The sequence below is a fragment of the Sturnira hondurensis genome, unplaced genomic scaffold, assembly GCF_014824575.4.
Source record: "Sturnira hondurensis isolate 20B ecotype Veracruz unplaced genomic scaffold, ASM1482457v3 Scaffold0003090, whole genome shotgun sequence".
Classification (NCBI taxonomy): domain Eukaryota; kingdom Metazoa; phylum Chordata; class Mammalia; order Chiroptera; family Phyllostomidae; genus Sturnira; species Sturnira hondurensis.
The window spans coordinates 8,167,088-8,190,519 of record NW_028075721.1 but is presented as its reverse complement, the minus strand read 5'-3'; the positions used below and the strand labels follow the sequence as shown (position 1 = coordinate 8,190,519).

The window sequence follows — 23,432 nt, the reverse complement described above, 5'->3', positions numbered from 1 at the left end:
CAATAATTTACCATGCTGCCTTAAAAAAAGGTATAAAAAAAGCATAAAGAAACTTTTCATGTATGGATTAAAGTGTGATTTCCAACATACAACAGTAAATATTTTTTAAAAAAACAAGATGCAGAACAATATATATAATATGCCACCGAATAAGAAAAAGGAAGGAAAATATTTTCCTCTTTTCTATATGCAAATATCTTTGGAAGACCAGTTAAGAAACAGCTAACATAGGCTGTCTGTGGGTAGGAGAAATGGATAGTTGTGGTTAATCAGGTTGATATATTATCCATTTTAAAAATAAAATTAAGCCCTGGTTGGTGTGGCTCAGTGGACTGAGTACAGGTCTGCAAACCAAAGGGTCGCCAGTTTGATTCCCAGTCAGGACACATGCTTGGGTTGCAGGCCAGATCCCTGCAGTGGGGGCAGCGCAAGAGGAAACCACACATTGCTTTTTACTCCCTCTTTTTCCCTCCCTTCCCCTCTCTCTGAAGATGAATAAATAATTAAAATATATAAAAAATAAAATTAAACCACAACCAGAAGTCCTACATCCACATCCCCCCAAATAAACAAGAGAAAAAGGTTCCCTACAAGCCCTCTCAATTCCTGGATTTGGTTCAATTAGATACCCATTTCATTTATAAGTTTGTACTTGCATACTTAGTTTTATAGCAACTATAACTTATAACGTAGAGGGAAGAGAAGAGAATTTTTTAATGCTTAATTTCACTTAATTCTAACAAGATGCCAAGCAATTGTTTTTATTCTCATTTTGGTCATGGAACTAATAAGTTATAATCTAACAATATATACAATTCTAAGTATGATACTCCGTTTGACTTAAAAATGGGAAGGGGGTATACAATGACTAAATCTAAGTAAGGTATAGTATACTATTTAACTTACTTAAAAAAAAAAGATTTTACTTTTATTTTTAGAGGGGAAGAGAAGGAGAAAGAGAGATAGAAATATGTCAATGTGTGGTTGTTTCACACACACACCCTACTGAGTACCTGGCCCGCAATCCAGGCATGTGTCCTGACTCGGAATCAAACCAGTGACCATTTTGGTTCACAGCCCACACTGAATCCACTGAGCTACACCAGCCAGGGCCACTATTTAATTTCATAAAGGTTGAATTCAATGTTCCATAAGTGTAGCTAAAACTACACATGAGAACAATTTTAAAAGGCTTTTAAAATCAAAGCCACAAAGATTTGATGAACATTTCCCCCAAATATACACAAATAAGTACCTGAAAAGATGCTCAGCATCATTACCTACAAATCAAAACTTAATTCGATACCAACCAGTTCACACTAAACAGAATGGCTAAAACAAGAAGACGTGAGTGTTAATGATAAGTAAGGAAAAACTGGAACCCTCACACATTGCTAGTGGGAATAAAAAGTGATGCAGTGCTCTGGGAAACAATCTGCTAACTCTTTATAAAGTTACCATATGAGCCAGCAATTCCCTTCTTTGGTATATTCCCCCCAAATTGAAAAATAAACATCCATCCAAAATCTTATCAAATGTGGATAGCCATGCTATTTATAATAGCCCCCTAAAAGTAGAAACAAACCCAACATCCAACTAATGGATAAATAAAATGTGGAATACCCACACAATAGTCTAAAGTGGTAAGTACAGACGCATACTCAAAATGATGATTAAAAGCAAGCTAAATGAAAGAATATAGACACAGGAGTCCACATATACAGTGATTCCATTTATAAAAAATGTCCAAATCCACACAAGTAGAAAGTAGATTAGTGGCTGCCAGGGGCTGGAGTGAAGAGGGAAAAAGAGCAACTGCTAATGGACTGAGATCATTCTTTTCAGAGTGACAAAACATTATAGTTAGATGGTAATGGCTGGATGGAGTTAGATGTGGATGAACTAGAAAATACTAAACTTTCCATTTTAAAAAGGTGATTTTTATAGTTTGTGAGGTTTATCTCATTTTTAATAGAAAAAATAAATGGGAATAGAATTCTGTACAAAACTGGGAGGAGGTTGTATATTAAGCTGAAATCACCTGAAATAAGGGGCAAAAATTAAGATATTTTTCATGTAACACACCTACATAAATTCCCAACTTTCTTTCTACTACATACTCACTCGTTTAACAGTACTACTTGTTTACTTACATGCTGTATTTCCTGCTGGCTGGCTCGGTAGTTTTTCTTGGTTAAATTGTCCACCAGGTAGCTGATTTGAGACAAGGCCAGCGAGAGCGAGTCAAGATTCATTGCTGGTTGGGGCGGAAGCAGGCGGCCGAGCCCGGCGCAAAATCACCATTATTCCCCTTTAGTCACCTCAGAGGCAGGTTAATGCTTTCTCTGTAATTAGCCTATATCTGGTGTCTGTATAGTGTCTTCAGTTCTTCTTCACCAGGGGTCTTACTCTGATCTGAAACATGGCACCTGTTTTTTAAAAAATCAAGATTTTAAAATTAGTTAAATTTTTACTAGGGAAAAAATGGTTAAATCCAGTACAATCTATATTATTTGGTAATCTATTTACTTATTTCAAAATGATTTCTACTATAGCCTCTTAGAAGGAGCAGGAAAGTACTTAAAATGAGAATTTGTTGAAACACTCACCTGACATTTTTTTAAAATAGATTTTATTGATTATACCATTACAGTTGTTGTTCTATTCCCCCGCTTCATTCCCCTCCATCCTGCACACCCCTCCTCCACCATTCCCCCCCTTTAGTTTATGACCACGTGTCTCAAGTTCTTTAGATTCTATATTTCCCCTACTATTCTTGCCCTTCCCCCTATTTTTTACCTATTGTCTATGCTACTTCTTTTCTGTACCTTTTCCCCCCTTCTCCTCCTCCCTCTCCCCTGTTGCTAACCCTCCATGTGATCTTCATTTCTATGGTTCCATTCCTGATCTAGCTGTCCTCTTAGTTTGCTTTTGTTTTAGGTGTGGTTGTTAGTAACTGTGAGTTTGCTGTCCTTTCACTGTTCATATTCTTCATCTTCTTTTTCTTATATAAGTCCCTTTAACATTTCATATAATAATAAGGGCTTGGTGATGATGAATTCCTTGAATTTGACCTTATCTGAGAAGTGCTTTATCTGTCCTTTCATTCTAAATGAAAGCTTTGCTGGATAGAGCAATCTTGGATGTAGGTCTTTGGATTTCATGACTTGGAATACTTCTTTCCAGCCCCTTCTTGCCTGTAAGGTCTCTTTTGAGAAATCCGCTGACAGTCTGATAGGTACTCCTTTGTAGGTGACTGTCCCCTTCTCTCTTGCTGCTTCTAGGATTCTCTCCTTCGTTTTAATCTTGGCTAATGTAATTATGATGTGCCTTGGTGTGTTCCTTCTTGGGTCCAACTTCTTTGGGACTCTCTGAGCTTTCTGGATTTCCTGGAAGTCTATTTCCTTTGCCAGACTGGGGAAGTTCTCCTTTATTATTTGTTCAAATAAGTTTTCCACTTGCGGCTGTTTCTTTTCCCCTTCTGGTACCCTTATAATTCTGGAACGTTTGAAGAATTCCTGGAGGTTCCTAAGCCTCTCCTCATTTTTTTTGAATTCTTGTTTCTTTGTTCTTTTCTGGTTGGATGTTTCATTCTTCCTTCTGGTCCACTCCCTTGATTTGAGTCCCAGTTTCCTTTCCATGAATATTGGTTTCCTGTGCATTTCCCTTCATTTCAATCAGTTTAGCCTCCATATGTTCCTCTAATTTGTGGCTAAAATCAACCAATTCTGTGAGCATCCTGATCACCAGTATTTTGAACTGTGCATCTGAAAGGTTGGCCATTTCTTGGTCACTTAGAATTATAGGCTCTGGGGCTTTGAGCTGTTCTTGAGTCATAATGTTTGGTCTGTTTGCACCTGTTTTGTATGAGGGGCAGAGCCCTAGGTGTTCCCCAGGGAGGGGCAACTCAGTTGCTGGGTTGTGATGCTGTACATGGGGGCGGGGTCAAAAGAAAGTAATGGCGGTCCCCTCTGCCACCTCCCACCGCTGGGGCCCGCACAGTCATCCCACTACACGCGAATGTGTGGCCGTGGTCAGCCCGCTGCCTTGTGCCCTCACTGGGTCCGCCTGATGCTACCCTGGCCGCCTGTGTGCCTTGCATTCCTGGGCCGGGGGATCTTTCCTGCCCTACCCTGCTCTGCTGCTGGCTCCGCCCCTCTTACTGGTCCCAGTTGAATGGCTCGTTGTTGTTGGACTTCTGTATAGTTCAATTTTCTGTTCTTTGGCTGCGCCTTTGTTTACTAAACCTTTGTTGTATTCAAACTTGGTTGTGGGAGAAAGCACAGTGTTTCCACCTATGCCTCTACATCTTGGCGGAAGTCTCACCTGACATTTTCAATCCCTATTCCCACACTATCCACAACCTAGTTACAATATTTATTCACTTTACTCCTAGGTACTACTTAGGAATGACATAGTTTGGTCCTCAAGTTGTACCTTAGGTATTCGAATGGCTGGCTCAAAAGCAGGTAAGAGCTCCAGAATTCAAATTCCTTCCTGCATTAATGAAAACATTTAGAAAGGGAAACCCAAAGCAGTGATATAGTTAAAATGACAAGATGCTTATCTTTTTAATTTGAACCACTTGAGAATCAGAGGAACTAGCCTGTATTACCAAAACCAACCCAACACAGCAAGTGCTTTTAAGAATTCACCAAGTACCAGTGTTGAAACACAAAAATCTTTGAAAGTAGGGAAAACTCAGCTTATCCAGTTTCAACTCCTGACACGAGTTTGTAAATTTATTAGAATCAGAACTGTGTAAAATACAGAAAATTCATAAAGATTAAAATCCCCTTGGGTAAAGGTATTTAAACATTTATCTCAAACACTTTCTTAGCAATGGAGAAGACCACAGTGTTTTGTTCTGTTTTCAGAAAACAAAGGTTCTACCTATGCTCTCTCTCTATATATATCCTCCTTTAAAAAGGGTAGGAGAAGCATGGGAATGCATCAAGATATTTTTTTGTTCATTCTAAAGCAACAATATTATGAAAAGTTAACGATAACTGTACTTATAGAACTTGCCTGCTATAAATTCTAAGAACAAATTGTTTCTTTCATGTTACACTGGTAGCGAGACTAGCAAAAATCCAAGTTGGAAGACAACAACATAATGAGGATATATATATACAGGCAAACAAAGAACCTATCAGACTCTTAACAAGAACATTAAGTGGCACATCATTTGCAGAAACTTAAATTGGCAATATTGTAAAAAGTGTTAATTGCACTATTCTTGAACCTATAAATTCTACTATTAAGAATGTGCACCCCTTGCCTCAAGAACTCAAAGGAAACAGAGATTTCCACTAAAGTATTGTTTATCATAGCAAAAATTAAAAAAGTAAAACAGTAAAAAAAAGTGACTGCTTAAATCTATTATGGTATATCTGAACAAAGCAGTTACTTAAAAGAATAAAAACTGTGCAGGAAAGATGCTCAGTAAGGGAAGAGAATAAAATTCTTTAAAGAACTTAAACGATTCCCCTAAATATAGAGTATGGAAGCTTTCCCTTTTCACCTTCTTCAGCTTTTAAAATTGTTTTTCCACAAGTATTCACTCATTTTCCACCTTCATTTTTTAAAGTTTACAGAGAAAGGGGGAATGGAAGGAGAGGTAGATTTGGGGTAAAATAAATTAAAGAGAACTCATATGTCCTGGCTGGTATAGCTCAGTAGATTGAGCACTGGCCTACAAACCAAAGGGTCGCAGGTTCTACTCCCAGTCGGGGCACATGCCTGGTTGCAGGCCAGGTCCCCCACAGCGGGGCATGTGAGAAGCAACCATACATTGATGTTTCTCTCCCCCTCTTTCTCTCCCCTGTTTAGGACCTGAATAAACATTTCTCCCAAGAGCACATACAGACAGCCAACAGACATATGCAAAGATGCACACATCTAACGATTACACATAATTTAAAAAGGCAATAGATTTCATGACAGGTAAGAGTTTGGAAGAAAGAAAGTTTCTCTTTGCTCAGAATTTACATTAAAAATGCTGACATAGCCTTGGCTGGTGTGGCTCAATGGAGTGGCCAGACTACGAATCAGAGGGTTGCCGGTTCAATTCCCAGTGAGGACACATGCCTGGGTTGTGGGCCAGGCCCCAGTTAGGGGCCTGTGAGAGGCAACACATGTCAATGTTTCTCTCCCTCTCTTTCTCCCTTTCTGTTCTCTAAAAAAGAAAATAAAATCTTTTTTAAAAATGCTGACACAAAGAAAACAACAAAATAACTTCACCATGACATAGATGCTTGATGGACTATTTTAATTATTGTTTTACTTATGATGCAGTATGAATTCAGCAAAACGAGGGCTGAATAACCTTCCAAGAAACAATTCCTCAAATACAACTGAGATCTCTGCTCTTCAACTACATCATCTCTTTTGATAAGGAGGCCCTATGGCAAGGACTATAGCCATTTCACCTTAACATCTAAGAGTTCTAAAGATAAAAATACTACGTAATACAAGTTTCAAGAAGCCAATCTTCCTTATCTTGGTAAGTTTACACACTGAACTAATGACCAATTCTGAGCCCTCACCTTATCAGAGCTAGTGACAATAGCCTTTTATTAACCAAAGTAGAACACTTATGCTCTGGATGGTGTGGCTTAGTGGACTGAGTGCTGACCCGTGAACCAAAAGGTTGCAGGTTAGATTCCTGGTCAGGGCCATGCCTGGGTTGCAGGCCGGGTCCCCAGTTGGAGGTGTGTAAGAGGAAACTGATTGATGATGCACCTCTCAGACATCGATGTTTCTCTCCATCTCTCCCTCCTTTTCCCTCTAAAAATAAATATTTTTTAAAAGAAAATATTTAGCCCTGGCTGATGTAGCTCAGTGGATTGAGCACAGGCCTGTGAAACAGAGGGTCGCTGGTTCGATTCCCAGTCAGGGCACATGCCTGAGTTGCGGGCCAGATCCCCAGTAGGGGACACAGGAGAGGCAACCACACATTGATGTCTCTCTCCCACTCTTTCTCCTTCCCTTCCCCTCTCTCTGAAAATAAATAAATAAAATATTTTTACAAAAGGAAAGAAAATATTTAGCATCTTGTTCTCCACATGCCCTGCAACACATACACTGGTGTATGGCTCTAAAAAAAACAATGTACCAAGAAAAGTGAGAGGCCACAGAACATGCTAAACTTTTGGCTAAGAAAATGAAGGCCAAAGAAAAATGCCAGAGACATAGGCAGTCTTCTCTGATAGCGTCTACTTCTAAATATGATTCCAGTCAAAAATGAGATTTTCTAAGAGTAACAAATAAATAAGGACATCAAAAAAGCTGCTGTCCTTTCCCCTTAATGACGTCTCACCCATACAAAATCTTTCTCATCTCAAGCAATACCAACTCTATCCTTAAAGTTACTCAGGACAAAATCCTGGGAACCTTCCCACACCACCCCACTTTAGTTCTATAAATCCTTTAATTCCACCTATAAAATGAACCCTGAATCTAGTCATTTCTCACCATCTCTTACAGCTTTGATATGAAGGACTATTCTCTCACACTTGGATTACTATGTTAATTTCTTAAATTGTCACTCTATTCTCAACACAAGTCAGAGAAAAATATTTTTTCAAATATAAAAACTGAGGTCATCCTGTGCTCAAAACCGTCCACTGACTCAAACTGGAAACCTGAGCCCTCGTGAGAGCCTATGAACAAACACACCTTTACAGCAGAATCTAGCCACGGTACTCTTGTAGCTTCCCTCTTCTACTTTTCACTTTCTTGCTCAATTTCTAGTCGCAATGGCGTCTTTTCTTCTCCTCTAGCACACTCTCACCTTTGAGCCTTACATCAGCTGATACCCCTGCCTGGAATGTTCTTCCTTCAGATAACTACTGAGTGGCTATTTTACTTCTTCAAGTCTGTAAATAAATGTCACCTCAGTGAGGATCACCCTGACCTCAAAATTGCAGCCCCCCCACCATTTTTTCCATGTCACATCACCTTTGTAATATACTTGCTTTTTAAATAAACATTAATTTCGTATCAAGTCTTAACAGTCAGAAGAAAAGAAGGCTACCAGCCCTAGTCAGTGTGGCTCAGTTGATTGGAATGTCGTCCCACAAACCAGGGTCATGGGTTCAATTCTAGGTCAGGGCAAATGCTTAGGTTGTGGGTTCAGTCCCCAGCTGGGCATGTACGGACAGCAGCTAATCAATGTTTTTCTCTCACATTGATGTTTCTGTCCCGCTCTTTCCTCTCTAAAAATAAAATCTAATTTTTAAAAATCCAAAATTTGTATGAAACATTCAAGACCCTAAATAGCCAAAGAATGAGGAAAGGGTACAAAAAAACTGGAGGCATCAAGCCTCCTGGTTTTAAACTATACTACAAAGCACCCTGGCTGGTGGAGCTCAGCGGGTTGAGCGTGGGCTGCAAACCAAAGGGTCACCAGTTCTATTCCCAGTTGGAACATGCTTGGGTTGTGGGCCAGGTCCCCAGTGGGAGCCATGTGAGAGGCAACCACACACTAATGTTTTTCTCCCTCTCCTTCTCCTTCCCTGCCCTTCTCTCTAAAAATGGATCAGAAGAGAAACCAGAATTAAAGACTTAAATATAAGACCTGATACTAGCCCTGTGGCTCAGCTGGTTGAAGGTGCATGACTGGAAGGAAGAGCCTAAGGAGGAAGAGGAGGGAAGAGAGGAAGAGAAGTGGGGACAGAGCAGGAGAAGAGAGGAGGAATAGGGGAGTGGGGCAGCTGTACCCATACAAGATGGGGTACAAAGGACCAAGAGCTCTGATCCACTGGACAGGTGGATGTGGCCTTTTGGATTCCCCTCAGGGCACATGCCTGGGTTGTGGGTTCAGACCTCTGTCACATACAAGAGGCAACCAACCAATCGATGTTTCTCTTGCACATCAATGAACCTCTCCCTCTTTCTCTCCCTCCCTTCCCCCACCCCCCAAATAAACAGCTAACAAGACCTGATACCACAGAACTACTAGAAGAAAAGCATAGGGAAAAAGCTCCTGGACATTGGCAGCTAGCAACAAGAAGAGTAAATGTCAACAAGGATTTGGAAAAAAGAGAACCTCTGTTCACTCGTTGTGGGAGTGTAAATTGGTTCAACCAGTATGGAGAACAGTGACATTTCCTTAAAAATTTAAAAACAGCCCTGGCCAGCGTGGCTCAGTTGGTCAGTGTTGTCCCACAAACAGATCTCAGGTGTGGTTCCCAGTCAGGACACCTACGAAAGAACCAATCCATGTTTTTCTCACATTGATGGTTCCTTCCCTCTTTCTACTCTTCTCCTCTCTAAAATCAGCGAGCACATCCTCGAGTGAGGATTTAAAAAAAAAGAAAATAAAAAATTTTAATTTAAAAATAAAATCGTATGAGGCACACACACATAAAACAATACTATACTATTTAGCCATGAGAAAAAGGGAAATCCCACCATTTTGCAACATGGATGGACCCTGAAAGACATTATGCTAGGTGAGATAAATCAGACAAAGTATTATCAAAGGCAAGCAGGGTTATGATATCCATTATATGTGGAATCTTAAAAAAAAAAAAAAAAAAAGACTGGTGGTTGCCCGAAGAAAGGGGAGGTGTGTACAAAATGGGTAAATGTGGTCAAAAGGTACAAGTTTCCAGTTAGAAAATAAGTCCTGGGGATGTAATAAATAGTAAGGTGGCCATAATTAGAGTAAATCTTCAGTTCTCATCACAACGAATTCTTTTTTGTAACTATGTGTGGTGATAGATGTGAACTAAATTTATTGTGGTGATTATTTTGTGTATTTGTCCACATGAAATGAGTATCAGCTGCATTTCAATAATATATTAAAAACCAAACTCAAAAAAACAGGGTGAAATGGTAGCTACCAGGGGGTGAGGGAATTGGTATTTAACGATACACACTTGTAAATAGCAAGTCAGTCCTAGAGATCTAAAACATAATACAGTGATTACAGACACACACACACACACACAAAACTGTATTATAAACATTAAACTTAAGAGATAGTTAACTGTTTCCACCACCAGAAGAAATGATAATTACATGATGTGCTAGAGGTATTAGCTAATACCTACAATGGCAATCATGTTGCAGTAAAAAAGTATCAAATCAGTATTCTGTACATCTTAAAGTCACACAATGTTATATGTCGACTGTCTCTCAAGAATGATTATCCTAGGCCTGGCCACTGTGGCTAAGCTGGTTGGAGCATCATCCTATAAATTAGGAGGTCACGGGTTCCTAGGCATCCATTTGGTCCTCAGTCACCAATTGGGGCACATATAAGAGGCAACCAATTGATGTTTCCCCCTTCTCTCTCTAAAATCAATAAGCATGTCTTTGGGTGAGGATATATATATTCATGTTCATTTTTAAAGTCACTGTCCGCCGCCGCCCCCCCCCCCCCAATAAAAAAGAGCATTTACCACCCTGGCTGGTGTGGCTCAGTGAATTGAGCACTGGCCTGGAAACCAAAGGGTCACTGGTTCAATTCCCAGCCAGGGCACATGCCTGGTTGCAGGCCAGGTCCCCAGTAGGCACAAGAGGCAACCACAAATTGATGTTTCTCCCCTCCTTTTTCTCCCTCCCTTCTCCTCTATCTAAAAATAAACAGAATCTTTAAAAAAAAAAAAAGAACATTTATCTTCAAAATTTTAAATTTTTTAATGACACTAAAAAGGTTTTAAATTGTTATATATGCAAATGAAGTTTCTACGTAGCCTTTTAAAGCATAAAACCAACATAAATCTGATTATAGAAACAAGCTCAAGTTCATTAAACTTTGAAAATATTTTTAACCAAAAAATTTACTATTATTATCCCTAATTTTACCAGGATTATATAAAATGTCCAAAATGATCCTCCTCCTCCTAGTTTACTCCATTGCACCATATAAACATCTGCTAAACGTAGCCCTCCTATTAATTCAATGATTTGATACTATATACAATAGATGCTATAAAAACCACCAAAGTAAATACTCATTTGAAGCACCTAGTAGAATAAGTAAAGATTTTACGATAATGCTATGTGACTAAGGTAATTGTGTGTAAGAATGGGGAGGCGAGGCAAGCTATTTAATATGCTGATTCCTGCACTGGCTAGTACCTGTCTGTGAATCAAGGGGTAGCCGTAAATTCCCAATCTACAGCACATGCCTGGGTGTGGGCCAGGTCTGCAGTGGGGGGTGTTCAAGAGGCAATCACACATTCGTGTTTCTCTCCTTCTTTTCTCTGTCCCTTCCCCTCTCTAAAAATAAATAAAATCTTCTTTAAAAATGCTAATTTCTAAGAACCCCCCTACATCAAAAGAACCAAAGTTCTTGGGGAAAGAATAGGACATGGTATTTTAAACACACTGTGCAGGTGATTTTAGTTTATTTTAATGTTTGAGAACCACTTTAATAGCTCTGGGAAATGTTTAAGAAAAGTACACTAAATCTCGATGCAATCACTAAAAAAGGAGTTAGAAGGACTGCAAAATCTCTATGGGGGAAAATCAAGTTACAGAAAAGCATTCTGTGTATGTCTTTATATGCGTAGTATCTAAGATACAAATAACTATCTGAAAGCTTAAAATAAAGAGGCTGAGAAGTGAATTGAACCTTTTTTCTCCACTGAAATAGATAGTTTTCTTTCTTTGTTTTTAAGATTTAGTTGCTTGCTTCTCTCATGTCCCCAAATCCAGGCATGTACCCTGACTGGAACAGAACCAACCAGTGACCCTTTGGTTCACAACCCGCGCTCAATCCACTGAACTACACCAGCGAGGGTGAAAAATAACTTTCAAAAACAAAATATTAGGTCAATAAAGTTTTGCAGATTCCAAGACTCTCTATACAAAACCCCAGTTACAACATGCACTGTGTAGAAAAGAGGTAATATAAAAGGCCTAAGATTGCTATCCTACAAAGATTTGCCAGTTTGGCCCTGGGCCCCTTGGCTGGTGTCAGAACTCAAGATTTTAGGAGCAAACTAGTTAAGAGTGGCTAACTGCCTAAACTGTTTTTAAAAAAAGTGGTTTATGTTGAACACCTGCTTTCCTTATGGAAACTCACAATTTTTGGCAGAAGGTCCCCGTAACAACTCTAGGTACCTTGAAAGAAGGAATAAGGAAGAAGTGTACAAAAAGGGGTCATCATCAAATACATAGTAACATTTCCAGACCAAGCACCTGAGTTCTGCTTACTTCTAACATGAAACTGAGGAAGAGAAAGTTTGAAGGGCAAGAAGAATTAAATTCAATTTGGGACTTGTATGGAGTAAGGCATAGAGATGTAATCCAATGGGCAGCTGGATTTAAAGTCTAGAGCATACAAAATGTGGCCTGCAAACAGATCTGGAAGTCACCAACCAACACATGGATGAGATCGTGTGGGAGAACTGCAGATGTATAAGGAAGCTTAGCATTCAAAGGTGGGTAGAAAAAAAAACAACAAAAGGGTTGCCATTGACGTCTAAGAAACTTAAGAGTGCATAACAGAAACCAAGGAGAGTAGTAAAACCTAAGAACAGATAGCATCCCTACCAGAGTCCCAAGAACAAATCTCTGGGAAATGTTCATTGTGTAGGCAATCTCTAAAGTAATTCCAATGATCTCTACCTAATATTTACACCCTTATGTAAAACCCCTTCCCTTAAGTGTGAGCTGGACCTTAAGTGTACCTTTGAAAAAGGATAACGCAAAGTCAATCCCAAAATTAAGTTACGAAAGATTCACTTGTTTACCTCTCTCTAGGCTTGTACTAAGAGAAGATGTCAAGTTATGAGTAACCCTACAGAGATGGGACATGAGACAAGAAACTAAAGTCTCCCAACCAACAACCAAGCTAGCAAGGATTTGAGAAACCTGCCAACTGCCACACAGGTAAGATATCCCCACCCTTCAGGCTTGAGATGACTATAGCCTGTGGGTGCCTGCATTACAACTTTGTGAGAAACACTGAGTCAGAAGCATCTAGCCAAACGGTGCATGTGAAATAATAAAGAGCAAGAAAGTTTTAAATAGATAAATATCGGAGTGATTTGTTATGCAGCAACTGCTAATATAGCCATAGTCCACGGGAAACATGGGGAAGGTATTTTAAAAGATACAGTCAGCAGTGCAAAAAATTTTATTAGTAAATATCAGAATTAGCAACTAGATCATTGATGGCCTTTAAGGAAGAAAGTTACTGGTCACTGGGAAGCAGGCCAAGACGCCTCCATAAAGGAGATAAAAGCATCAGATACTAAGTCAGGGTTTAGTTCAATCCCCAGCCCTGCAAAACCTCCCAAACCAATTCAGATCACCTAGAGAGTGACTGATCTGCTGATCTACCTCCACTCTCCCTTCAATATGTATGATGCACTATAAAATCATTCACTATTGTTTCATGTATATTACCCTTCCAATCAGTTCCTGGAGTTCAATCTCTCTCACCAACACTCCCAGCCAACTAGCTTTGAGGGCACTAAAAACTTTAAAGAACCAGGTAAACCCAGTATCAAAATTCAATTTGTAGGTTCCCTAAAATGCAATTTGACTAGACTTAACAGAAAACAAAATGTAGTTGAAGTTTAAGAATTTTCTTCCACCTTCATCATCCATCAGAGATGGAGGCCATTTTCCACAACACTTAAGGTTGATTTGTCTTTAACTGTAATAACATTGTTATTTTATGTATCATTAAGAAGGTTTACTTGGCAGTATTTTAATTTTTTTTTACTTTTATTTATTTATCTTTAAAAGGGAAGGGAAGGGAAGGGGAGAGTGAAATAACAATGTATGGTTGCTTCTCGTGCATCCTCTGACTGGGCACCTGGCCTGCAACCCAGGCATGTGCCCTGACAGGGAATTGAACTGCAATCTTTTTGGTTCGCAGGCTGTTGCATTCTTTCTACAACGTGATGCAACCCAATTTCAAAGATGTTACCATACTGCAAATCTGTTTTACAGTCAGCAAAATAAGGTGTTCTTTTTCCTTCTGTAGTCTTTCACATATGCCACTGTAAAATTAAATTTTAAGTAACTTGTGACTTACACCCATAATTGGATCTAAAGTAAATAAAATAACCCTGACAACAAATCCGAATGTCAAGAGTATTTACTGGAACCACACGATCGCGGTTCGATTCCCAGTCAGAGCACATGCCTGGGTTGCAGGATGGTTCCCTGCAGGCCAACTCCCAGCAGGGGACACACCAAAGGCAACCATACATTGATGTTTCTCCCTCTCTCCTTCCCCTCTAAAGATAAATAAAATCTTTAAAAAAAAAAAAGAGTATTTACTGGGATAGACTGGAGGGCAATATAATCTTCAAAAGCATTTTGAAATGTATAGATGTGGGAGAGCCACTGGCATCTGAGAATTAGAGATGCAATAACAATAAACATCTTGCAAGGAAGGACAGCACCACCAACAAAAAACTACCCTGCCCAAACACCAATGGAGAAAAAGGGCTTTTACAACCACTTTCTATAAGGTAGGTTCCAGATGTAAACACCTCAAATTTGGCTTTCCACAAAGTTAACACAAAACCCAGCACAACTCAAATTCACCGGATGGTAAGAAATGGTATATGGCTTATGTGAAGTGGTGACCAGAACTTAACAGAGAAACAGTTTAAGCATTACTGTTATGTGTTTTAATCTAGTCAAACATTTGTTGAGCACTTGCTGTGTATCAGATATTTGAGGTACACCAGTAAATAGATATACATACAACCCTGCACTCCCACTGGAGGGGAGAAATATTAATCATAAGAAATTATAAAGCCCTGGCTGATGTGGCTCAGTGGACTGAGCACCAGACTGCAAAGCAAAGAGTCAACGGTTCAATTCCCAGTCAGGGCACAGGCCTGGGTTGCAGGCCAGGTGCCCAGTCATAGGTGTGTGAAGGGCAACCACACACTGATGTCTCTTTCCCTTCCCCTCTAAAAATAAGTAAATAAAATATTTTTAAAAGGAAGAAATTATGAGGCATTTCAGGAGATGCTACCTACTACGGGAAAAGAAAAACTGCAAGGTAAAGGTGTGAGAGGGTTGCAATTTAAGCAGGGTGGTCAAAGTGAGCCTTAGTGGAAAGTAGTATTAATATCTGAGCAGATTTGAAGGAGCTGAGGGTACAGCTACACACATATCTGAGAAAACAATGTTCCAGGCAGATGGATCGGTGCTCAGTTTCTACAAAGGCTTCCTCACAGAGTACATGTCATGTGCAAGGAAAAGCAAGCAGGCCAAGTGTAGCCAAAGTAGACTTAGTGAGGGGGGGAAGAGAGTAAGCTGGGGGAAAGAGGAATGCCTGAGGAGGTATAGGGCAGGGCTATATTCTGTAGGTGATGAAAGGACTGTGGCATTTACTAAAGACAATCAAGAATCAATGAATGGTTCTGAACAAGATGACATGATATGGCTTTTAAAATTCAAGAAACACTGTGGATGACGAACTGAGAATAAACTATAGGGGACAGCAAGGGTAGAAACAGGGCAGACTATAGCACATTAAGAATTAGCCACTTAAACCTAAACAAAGAAGAAAGTACTCTATAAGCTATACACAATACTCCAAAACTAGATTAGTGTATTCAAGTAAGTTACCACACCAGTATTTTGTGCTGGCCAAAGTCCTCAAGGGCTTACTGGTTGGAGATTACTAAAAATTCAAAATGAAATACAAGTGCCGTGGCTGGTGCAGCTCAGTGGACTGAGCGTGGGCCTGTGAAACAAAGGATCATGGTTCAATTCCCAGTCAGGGCACATGCCTGGGTTGCAGGCCAGTTCCCAGCAGGGGACGCACGAGAGGCAACCATACATTGATATTTCTCTCCCTCTCTCCTTCCCTTCCCCTCTAAAGATAAATAAAATCTTTTAAAAAATGAAATACAAGTAATTTTACATTTTTACATTTTATCTTCAGACAACCTCAATTTCTGTAATCTTTGGTATATTTGTATGTAAAAGGGAAATATTCTTTAAAAGTCCATGCCGTAAAAGTGTGACATATATAATATACTGCACTTGCAGGTCCATTACCCAATTAAAAAATAAAAACATAGCCCTGGCTGGTGTAGCACAGTGAATACCAGTCTGTAAACTAAAGGGTCACAGATTCGATTCCCAGTCAGGACACATGCCTGGTTTGCAGGCCAGGTCCCCAGTGGAGGTGTGCGTGAGAAGCAACCTCACATTGGTGTTTTTCTCCCTTTCTCCCTCCCTTCCCCTATGTCTAAAAATAAATAATCCTTTTTTAAAAAAGAATAAAAGCATTTAGTGTGAATAACCCAAATCATGCGCATCCCAAACTTATGCATTCCTGGTTTTAGGACTTACATTAACATTTTTTTAGAACCCAGCTGGCAAGGGATAAGAATATATTCAAGGAGCCCTGGCTGGCGTAGCTCAGTGGATTGAGCGCGGGCCTGCGAACCAGACGATCGCGGTTCGATTCCCAGTCCGGGCACATGCTTGGGTTGCAAGCCGGTTCCTTGCAGGCTAACTACCAGCAGGGGATGCACAAAAGGCAACCATACATTGATGTTTCTCCCCCTCTCTCCTTCCCCTCTAAAAATTAATAAATAAAAATTAAAAAAAAAAAAAGAATATATTCAAGGGCATAATGGTCAACAAGTAGTAAATTGGTTTCAATAAAAACTCTGCCAAGGATAAAAACAAATGGATCAGGAGTTGACTTGCTTCATAATTATGTCACTGTACTTTAAACAAGCATTTTATTGATGTATTTATTAAATGAAACTTTAACACTAACTTTAAGGAACATTTAATAGCCTGTGTGGTTATCTTCAGAATTTTACAAGAATTAATTCAATCCATACATTGGTATAGTTCAAAATATTGCAAACAGATCCGCCCTTTTTAAAAGAGTATATTTATTTATTTTTGGAAAGAAGGAAAGGGAAGGAAAAAGAGAGGGAGAGAAACATCATCGTGTGGTTGCCTCTCATGCACCCCCTACTGGGAATGTGGCCTGCAACCCAGATATGTGCCCTGACTGGGAATCAAACCAGTGACCCTTTAGTTCTCAGGCTAGCACTCAATCCACTGAGCCACACCAGCCAGGGCAAATCCCTATTCTTAAAAGGGCAAAAAGTGAAGAGAGCCAGAAAAGCATGCTTACTCCAAAATCAGGTCTGTTACCATGACCCTAACTTGTGTGGCTCAGCTGGTCAGGCACCATCCTGCAAACCAAAAGTATACCCAGTCTGTGGACTGGTTAATTCTTGGTCATGACACAAGCCTGGGTTGCAGGTTTGGTCTGGGTCAAGGCGCATAAGAAAGGCAAGTGAAGGGAAGGGGAAGGAGAAGGAAAGGAGGAGAGAGGGAGGAAAAAGAGGATAGAAGAGAAAAAGAAAGTTACCATCCTGGACAGGTAGCTCTGTGCCATCCCAATATACCAAGATTTCAGGTTCAATCCCCAGTCAGCATTCATACAAGTATCAACCAATGCATAAATAAGTGGAATGACAAACCAATGCCTGTCTCCCTCGCTCTCTAAAATTAATTTTAAAAAATAAGTTACGAAGTTCTTGCTCGAAATCAACAGAATACTGTATTCAGAAGCGTGTTCCCAATAGTATTTGCAAAATTATCAAGCTATGCAGTACAAAAGATACTCGACTAAAAAATAATGAGGAGTGTCCTTAGCTACTTTAAAAATAACTACACCAAGAGAAAACTCACTCAAATATCTGTCAGAATTCAATTTATAGTGCCAAAAAATTTTAAAACTAAAGTTCCTCCATCCTTTGCACATCTCTTGACAAAAGTGCAAGTTTCATTACACTGAGGTTAAATAATGACCACTCACAATAATCTAACAACAAAAAAGACCATCTTTTTATCAGGTTAGAGTTTTATATAAATTTTCATACTGAAGAAATGAATAACTCAAATTTTGTGTCTTATCCTCTAAAAATTACTATGGAAAAAAACCCTGTATTTGTTTTGGTCACAACTAAGAAAATTTTATCCAATAAAAACATTGGGATTATTTTGCAAAATAATATATGTCAAGTCATTATGCTGTACACATCTTAAATTTACGTGGTGCTGTATGTCAACTGTATTTTATAACTGGGAAGGGATCATATTAGGAGTAAAGAAAAAGAATCTCCTTAGGTAGCTCAAGGAATTGCCAACGATTATGGAGATAGTCATGATGTTCTAAAAATTTCAATCCACTAAATGAAAGTGAATCCTGAACTACAAAATCAATCACTCAACACTTTAGCTGCACGACAAACTTTCTTTTAAAAAATCAAGTGGGTGACCACATAGAGTATTCTGACGTTTTTGATGATCAAATTCATAGATTTTTCCCCCTGTATTGAATTCAAGCACTTTAGAAGACAGAATGAACATCAGAGCTAGAGTAGAAAAATCTGCCCTGGCTGGTGTAGCTCAGTGGATTGAGCGCAGGCCTGCGAACCACACGATCGTGGTTCGATTCCCAGTCAGGACACATGCCTGGGTTGCAGGTTCCCGGTTCCCGGAGGGGGACGCATGAGAGGCAACCATACATTGTATTTCTCTCTCTCTCTCTCCTTCCCTTCCCCTCTAAGATAAATAAATTTAAAAAAAAAAAGAAAAAAATCTGATCTGACCTTAAACTAAGTCACCTCATTTTCCTAGACTTCTGTTTCCTAAAGGATGTTACCACAATTCTGTATGACTACCTTTTAAAGTTCACCCATTTAAACATGTCAACACAATTTTAAGTACAAAACTCCAAGAAAGTGTGTGCTCTCAAAGAACAAAATTCAGGGTATACTCATTCCCAAGAATATGATGGAGTATAACAAAGGAAGTATTATTCAATTAACATTCAGAGCAATTGTATACGTGTTTGGGGGGAAGGGATAACTCCTTGCCCACCATTAGATGAGACAGAAAACTTACAAGGCAATATATGGTATAGCTAAGTGAAACTGGTCAAAAAAAGGTAAGAAGTTAATTTTGCTTAGTAACATCAGAGAAAACATTTATAGACAGTACATTTGAGTCTGAACTTGTATAACAGATGTTTTGGTAGATACAAACATTGATATTCCAGATAGAAGGAGTAACGAGTACTTGGAAGCCTCTCTGTAACAGTCTTCTGACTAAAGAATGAAATACTAATATGCTGTCTCAGGTAGGAAGGAATGAACACACAACTCCAGGCTTAAGGTACTTGAACTTTAGAGCAGAGGATGGCTATTTTTCAAACGAATGATTTAGGTGGCAAGTTGGTAGTAATGTAAAGAACTGTATTCCACAATCATTTACAGTTAAGATGCATTCACATGTTACTGATGTAATAAAAATATATAATAAATAAGGGGAAAAGAGACTGGAGATTAATTAGGAAGCTGCTGTGAAAAAGACAAATAGGGGTAACTATTCTGATGGGTCTACATAAAATTTAAAAAGTGATACTGTGCCCTGGCCAGGTAGTTGAGGAGCTTAGAGCATCACACCCAATATGCTAAGGTTGCAGGTTCCATCACCAGTCAGGGCACATACAAGCAGCAACCAATGAATGCATAAGTAAGTGGAATAACAAACACTTAGTATTTCATACAATTCAGTCCAACAGCTTTAAAAACAAAAACAAACCCTTCTCATTCAATATTTCAGGACTTTCCTTCTAACAGCTATAACAAAATTAACCAAGACATTCTATTCTGGAGGTTTATGCTAACCCTTCCAGCCTTAAAGACAGTATTGCATTTCTTAAATCTACACTCTACCCTCCCAAAGGCTGCATTTTCTTCAATCTCCACTCAGGTGTCAGAGAAAGTCTACACTTCCAGTTATTAACTTCTTAAACAATGCTTTTCAAAGAACAATGTGTTTTATTTGCTTTGCTTTGGTATGAGTGAAAAGTACACTGAAATCAACTATTGTGTATACATAGGGCACAACAGATTTTGAGCCCGCTTTAGCTTTGAAACATGTTTCTTAAAAACTGTGCAAACAGAAAAGGAACTGCAGGATTTTTCTACATACAATATTAAGGTTTTAAAATAAAACTCAGTGGGATGCTATCTTAAAACTACACAGCAGGAAGTTCAATTTGGTTAAAAGGCTATTTAAGAAATGCTCTGGCTAATATTTTTTATTTAAAAATGCCACATTCATAAAATACATATTTCAAAATGGAGGGCCATTTTGTTAATTCAAGAAACAAACATCTTACAAAAATTAATGTCTTAAAATATTTGAGCATTCAATTAGAATTACTGTGGACAAATTTCCTCCCAAGGCATTGGGTGCCAAAGATGTGTTATGTCGTAGAATAAAATAAAGATTCAAGGTCATAAATTTAAGCTAGTTAAAAAAAGAAAGCTTTCCATAGCTAGACCTGCATCTCACAAAAAAAAAAAAAACACTTGGAAAAAGTAACATACAAGAACAATTTGAGATTAGCTTTAAGCAAATTTTGGAGAGATAAGCATTTCCTCTTCTGTCCTGCAGGTGTTTTGTTTTGTTTTGTTTTGAATGACTTAATGCAAAGTTAGGAGGATGTCCCAGTACCGAGCCTGAAGAGAGAGCCTGAAGAGATCCGTGTGGAAGAGACGGGATTTAAACCGCCAGCAGAAATTTAGGGACTGGAAGAAACCGAGCCAGGGATCCATCGGAATGAGTTCGAACCGAGAGGGTTTCACTGCCGCTCCGCCTTGCCGCAAAGCGCTGCCTTCAAATTTCTAAGATTACAATCTTGGGCAAGAAAGGGAATGTCAGTTATTAATGGTCACGGCTTTGTGCCTTGATTTTAAAGTTTCGCTTCCATTACAGGACCTGGGACCGACCCACACTTGTTGAAAACTGACGAACTGCCCTGGCTGGTGTGGCTCAGTGGATTGAGCGTGGGCTGCAAACCACACAATCCCGGTTCGATCCCCAGTCAGGGCACAGGCCTGGGTTGCGCGCCGGTCCCCAGTGGGGCCCTGTGAGAGGCAACCACAAACTGTTGTTTCTCTCCCTCCCTTTCTCTTTCCTTTCCCCCTCTAAAAATAAACAAAGAAATATTAAGAAAAACAAAAACAGAAAGCTGACAAACTCTCCAAACGAGTTTTATCCACAAGCTACCACTGAGTCAGCGCACAACGCAGGGCCCAAACCCGACGTCGCCCCAGCCCCTGCCCCCCCAGCCCCGGCGACGGCCCGCGGCCCCGCGGCCCGAGACTCGGCTGGACCGCCACCGCCACTTCTCTAAGAGCCGAAGCAGGGGCCCCGGCCTCGGGGGGGGGNGCGGGGGCCCCGGCCGGGGGGGGGGGGGGGGGGGAGGCGTGTCAGCCTGGCCCCGCACGACTGACGCGGGACCCCCAGGACCTCCAGGACAGCAAGGGTCTTCTTCATCCGTCTGAGCTGCTTCCCAATCCCCTGCCCGCCCTCCCCCGTTCCCACCCGTATCTCCATTCCCATCAAACAGGTTGTCCTAGAGGAAACGTCCGGAATTTTTCTCCACAAAAAGCACTCATCCCATTCATTAATGTTTGACTGTTACAGGAAACCCCTCAAGGCAAGCGAACTTGGAGAAATGAGGGGGCGGGGGCTGGAGGTCAAATACGGCCCCCCAGGTCCCGGCGGAGCCCGGCCGTCGCGGAGCCCGGCGCCGCCTCACTCAGCGACGTCGGGGGACGCTTCCTTCCCGGGGTGCCCCCCGATCGCCTAGCTCTTTTCTTTTTCCGGGCGGCAGAGCGCGGCCCGGGGGGCGGGCGGGCGACGGCCCGCGTGAGCCCGGCGGGGGGAACCCCGAAAGCGACCCTCTCGGTCCCCGCCACTTCAGAGCCGCGCGGCTCACCGGGGGACACTTCGCGCGGCGCCGGGAGAGGAGCCCGCCCCGGAGCGGGGCCCCGGCGCCGCGGAGAGTGTGAGTGCCCGGGCGCGCGTGGAACAAAACCCGCGGCGCGAAGTCCTGAGGAAGTGCCCGCGCCCGCCCCTCCCACCCGCGAGCACCCGAAACGGCCCGGGCCGCCAACGTGCCGGGGCCGGGAGCCGAGCCCGGAGCCCGCCGCGGGCCCGGAGCCCCGGGAGCTAGGCCGCGGGGGTCGCCGCCCGCGCCCGGGAGTCCGGGCAGGAAAGGGCAGTTGAGGAGCTCGCGGGGTCTCAGGAGGCTGCAGCCCGCCCGAAGCGAGGCCCGGCCGCCGGAATTACCGCCACCGGCGCCCTCCGAGTCGCCAGGCCCGGCCCGGGCCACCGGGTGGCACCCCGCGCTCTGCCCTGCGCTCCTTGGAGCCCTCGCCCCGACCTCCACTCTTCAGAGCCCGAAGACTCCGCCCGCCGGGAGGAGAGTCCGCCCTCGTCCGCCTCGCCACTTCCCCGTCCCGACTGCCCCTCACTCCGCGGAGCTCCGGCAAACGCTCCCCACGGCCCCAGGACCACCCCCGCCGCTTCCCTCACCCGCACCCGCGTACCGCGGCTGACGCCGCCAGACCGCCCCAGCCCCTGACCCCAGCCCACCTCACCTCAGGCGGCTCCGGCGGCGCTGGACACAGGAAACTCCTGGGTCCCCCGACTCCGGCTCTCCTCGACCCCCTCTTCGGTTAACTCCGCTTGTTTCTCTACAAAATGGCGCCGGAGGTCGCGCGCTCACGTCGCGGCCTTTCCCCTCCCCGTTCTCATTTCATCATTTGCTGCCCGCCCGAGGAGGGACGGCCCTCGCACCAGCCAATGACTGTAAACCGCCCATATCCCCCACCCAATCACCGTCAGGTGCCCGCGGATTTAAACCAATCACACACTATCACTTGCAGAAGTCAAGGAAGAAACCAGGCTCTTGCTAGCAACCACCAATCCGGACTCCCACTTCGCAGACTTCGGCCAATTGCGGCTCACGAGCCCCTAGGGACTGGCTCGGAGCCTTCGCGCCTGCGCTCCAGCGAGGACCAATGGGGAGATGCACAGAACTTCGATTTGGGGTTTCACGGACTTCCCACCTGCCCTGGGGGTCCTACCAATGGGGGCTTAGCATTACCCCTAAGAAACAATAAACAAGGGAGGGGACCATAAACCCTTGCACTCTGCGCTGGAACTACTTTGAAGTTAGACTTAATTAGCCTTCCTTTACTCTCCTACCTCTTTCGAAGTGTCAAGTCCCGTAGACTGCGGGGCTTCCCAAGTTTAAACATTCCATGCCCCTCCCCTCGTGTCCCCTGGGCGTGGAACACCAAGCATCGGAAAGCAAGCCAGCATGTAATTTAAGTGGTGACGCTCTGCATCCCGGGATATATAGTGTTTCCCCACACACACACACACACACCCAACCCGCCCCACTTTTGTCGCAAAAGTAGTGCATCTTCTTCCGTCACTTACGGCGCACTAGGAGGAGTAGTGCGTGCTGGGAAATGTAGTCTTCTACGCGCCACTTTCAACGAGACAACTTTCCCTTCTACCTAATTGAAGAAGGATGTCTTACAGAGGATGGAAGCTAGGGTTCTCTTTTTGGCTTACGACTTGTAATC

The 23,432-nt window shown here is 42.0% G+C and overlaps 1 protein-coding gene across 7 annotated transcripts in view; it reads right to left on the bottom strand.

Annotated features, from left to right (window-relative positions):
• Positions 1-23,147, bottom strand: part of CNOT1 (CCR4-NOT transcription complex subunit 1) — an 83,401-nt gene extending 60,254 nt beyond the window's left edge. For 6 of the 7 annotated variants that reach the window (XM_037041597.1, XM_037041601.1, XM_037041600.1 and 3 more), the window contains exons 1-2: positions 22,437-22,563; positions 2,154-2,429 (exon numbers count right to left, since the gene is read on the bottom strand). In XM_037041597.1, coding sequence (XP_036897492.1) covers positions 2,154-2,255 — 102 coding nt within the window. In that variant the 5' untranslated portion in view covers positions 2,256-2,429; positions 22,437-22,563. Of the gene's footprint in view, positions 1-2,153; positions 2,430-22,436; positions 22,564-23,046 lie in introns of those variants that run through there. The other variant, XM_037041598.1, reaches the window with a different exon arrangement.
• Positions 23,148-23,432: the final 285 nt, after the last annotated feature.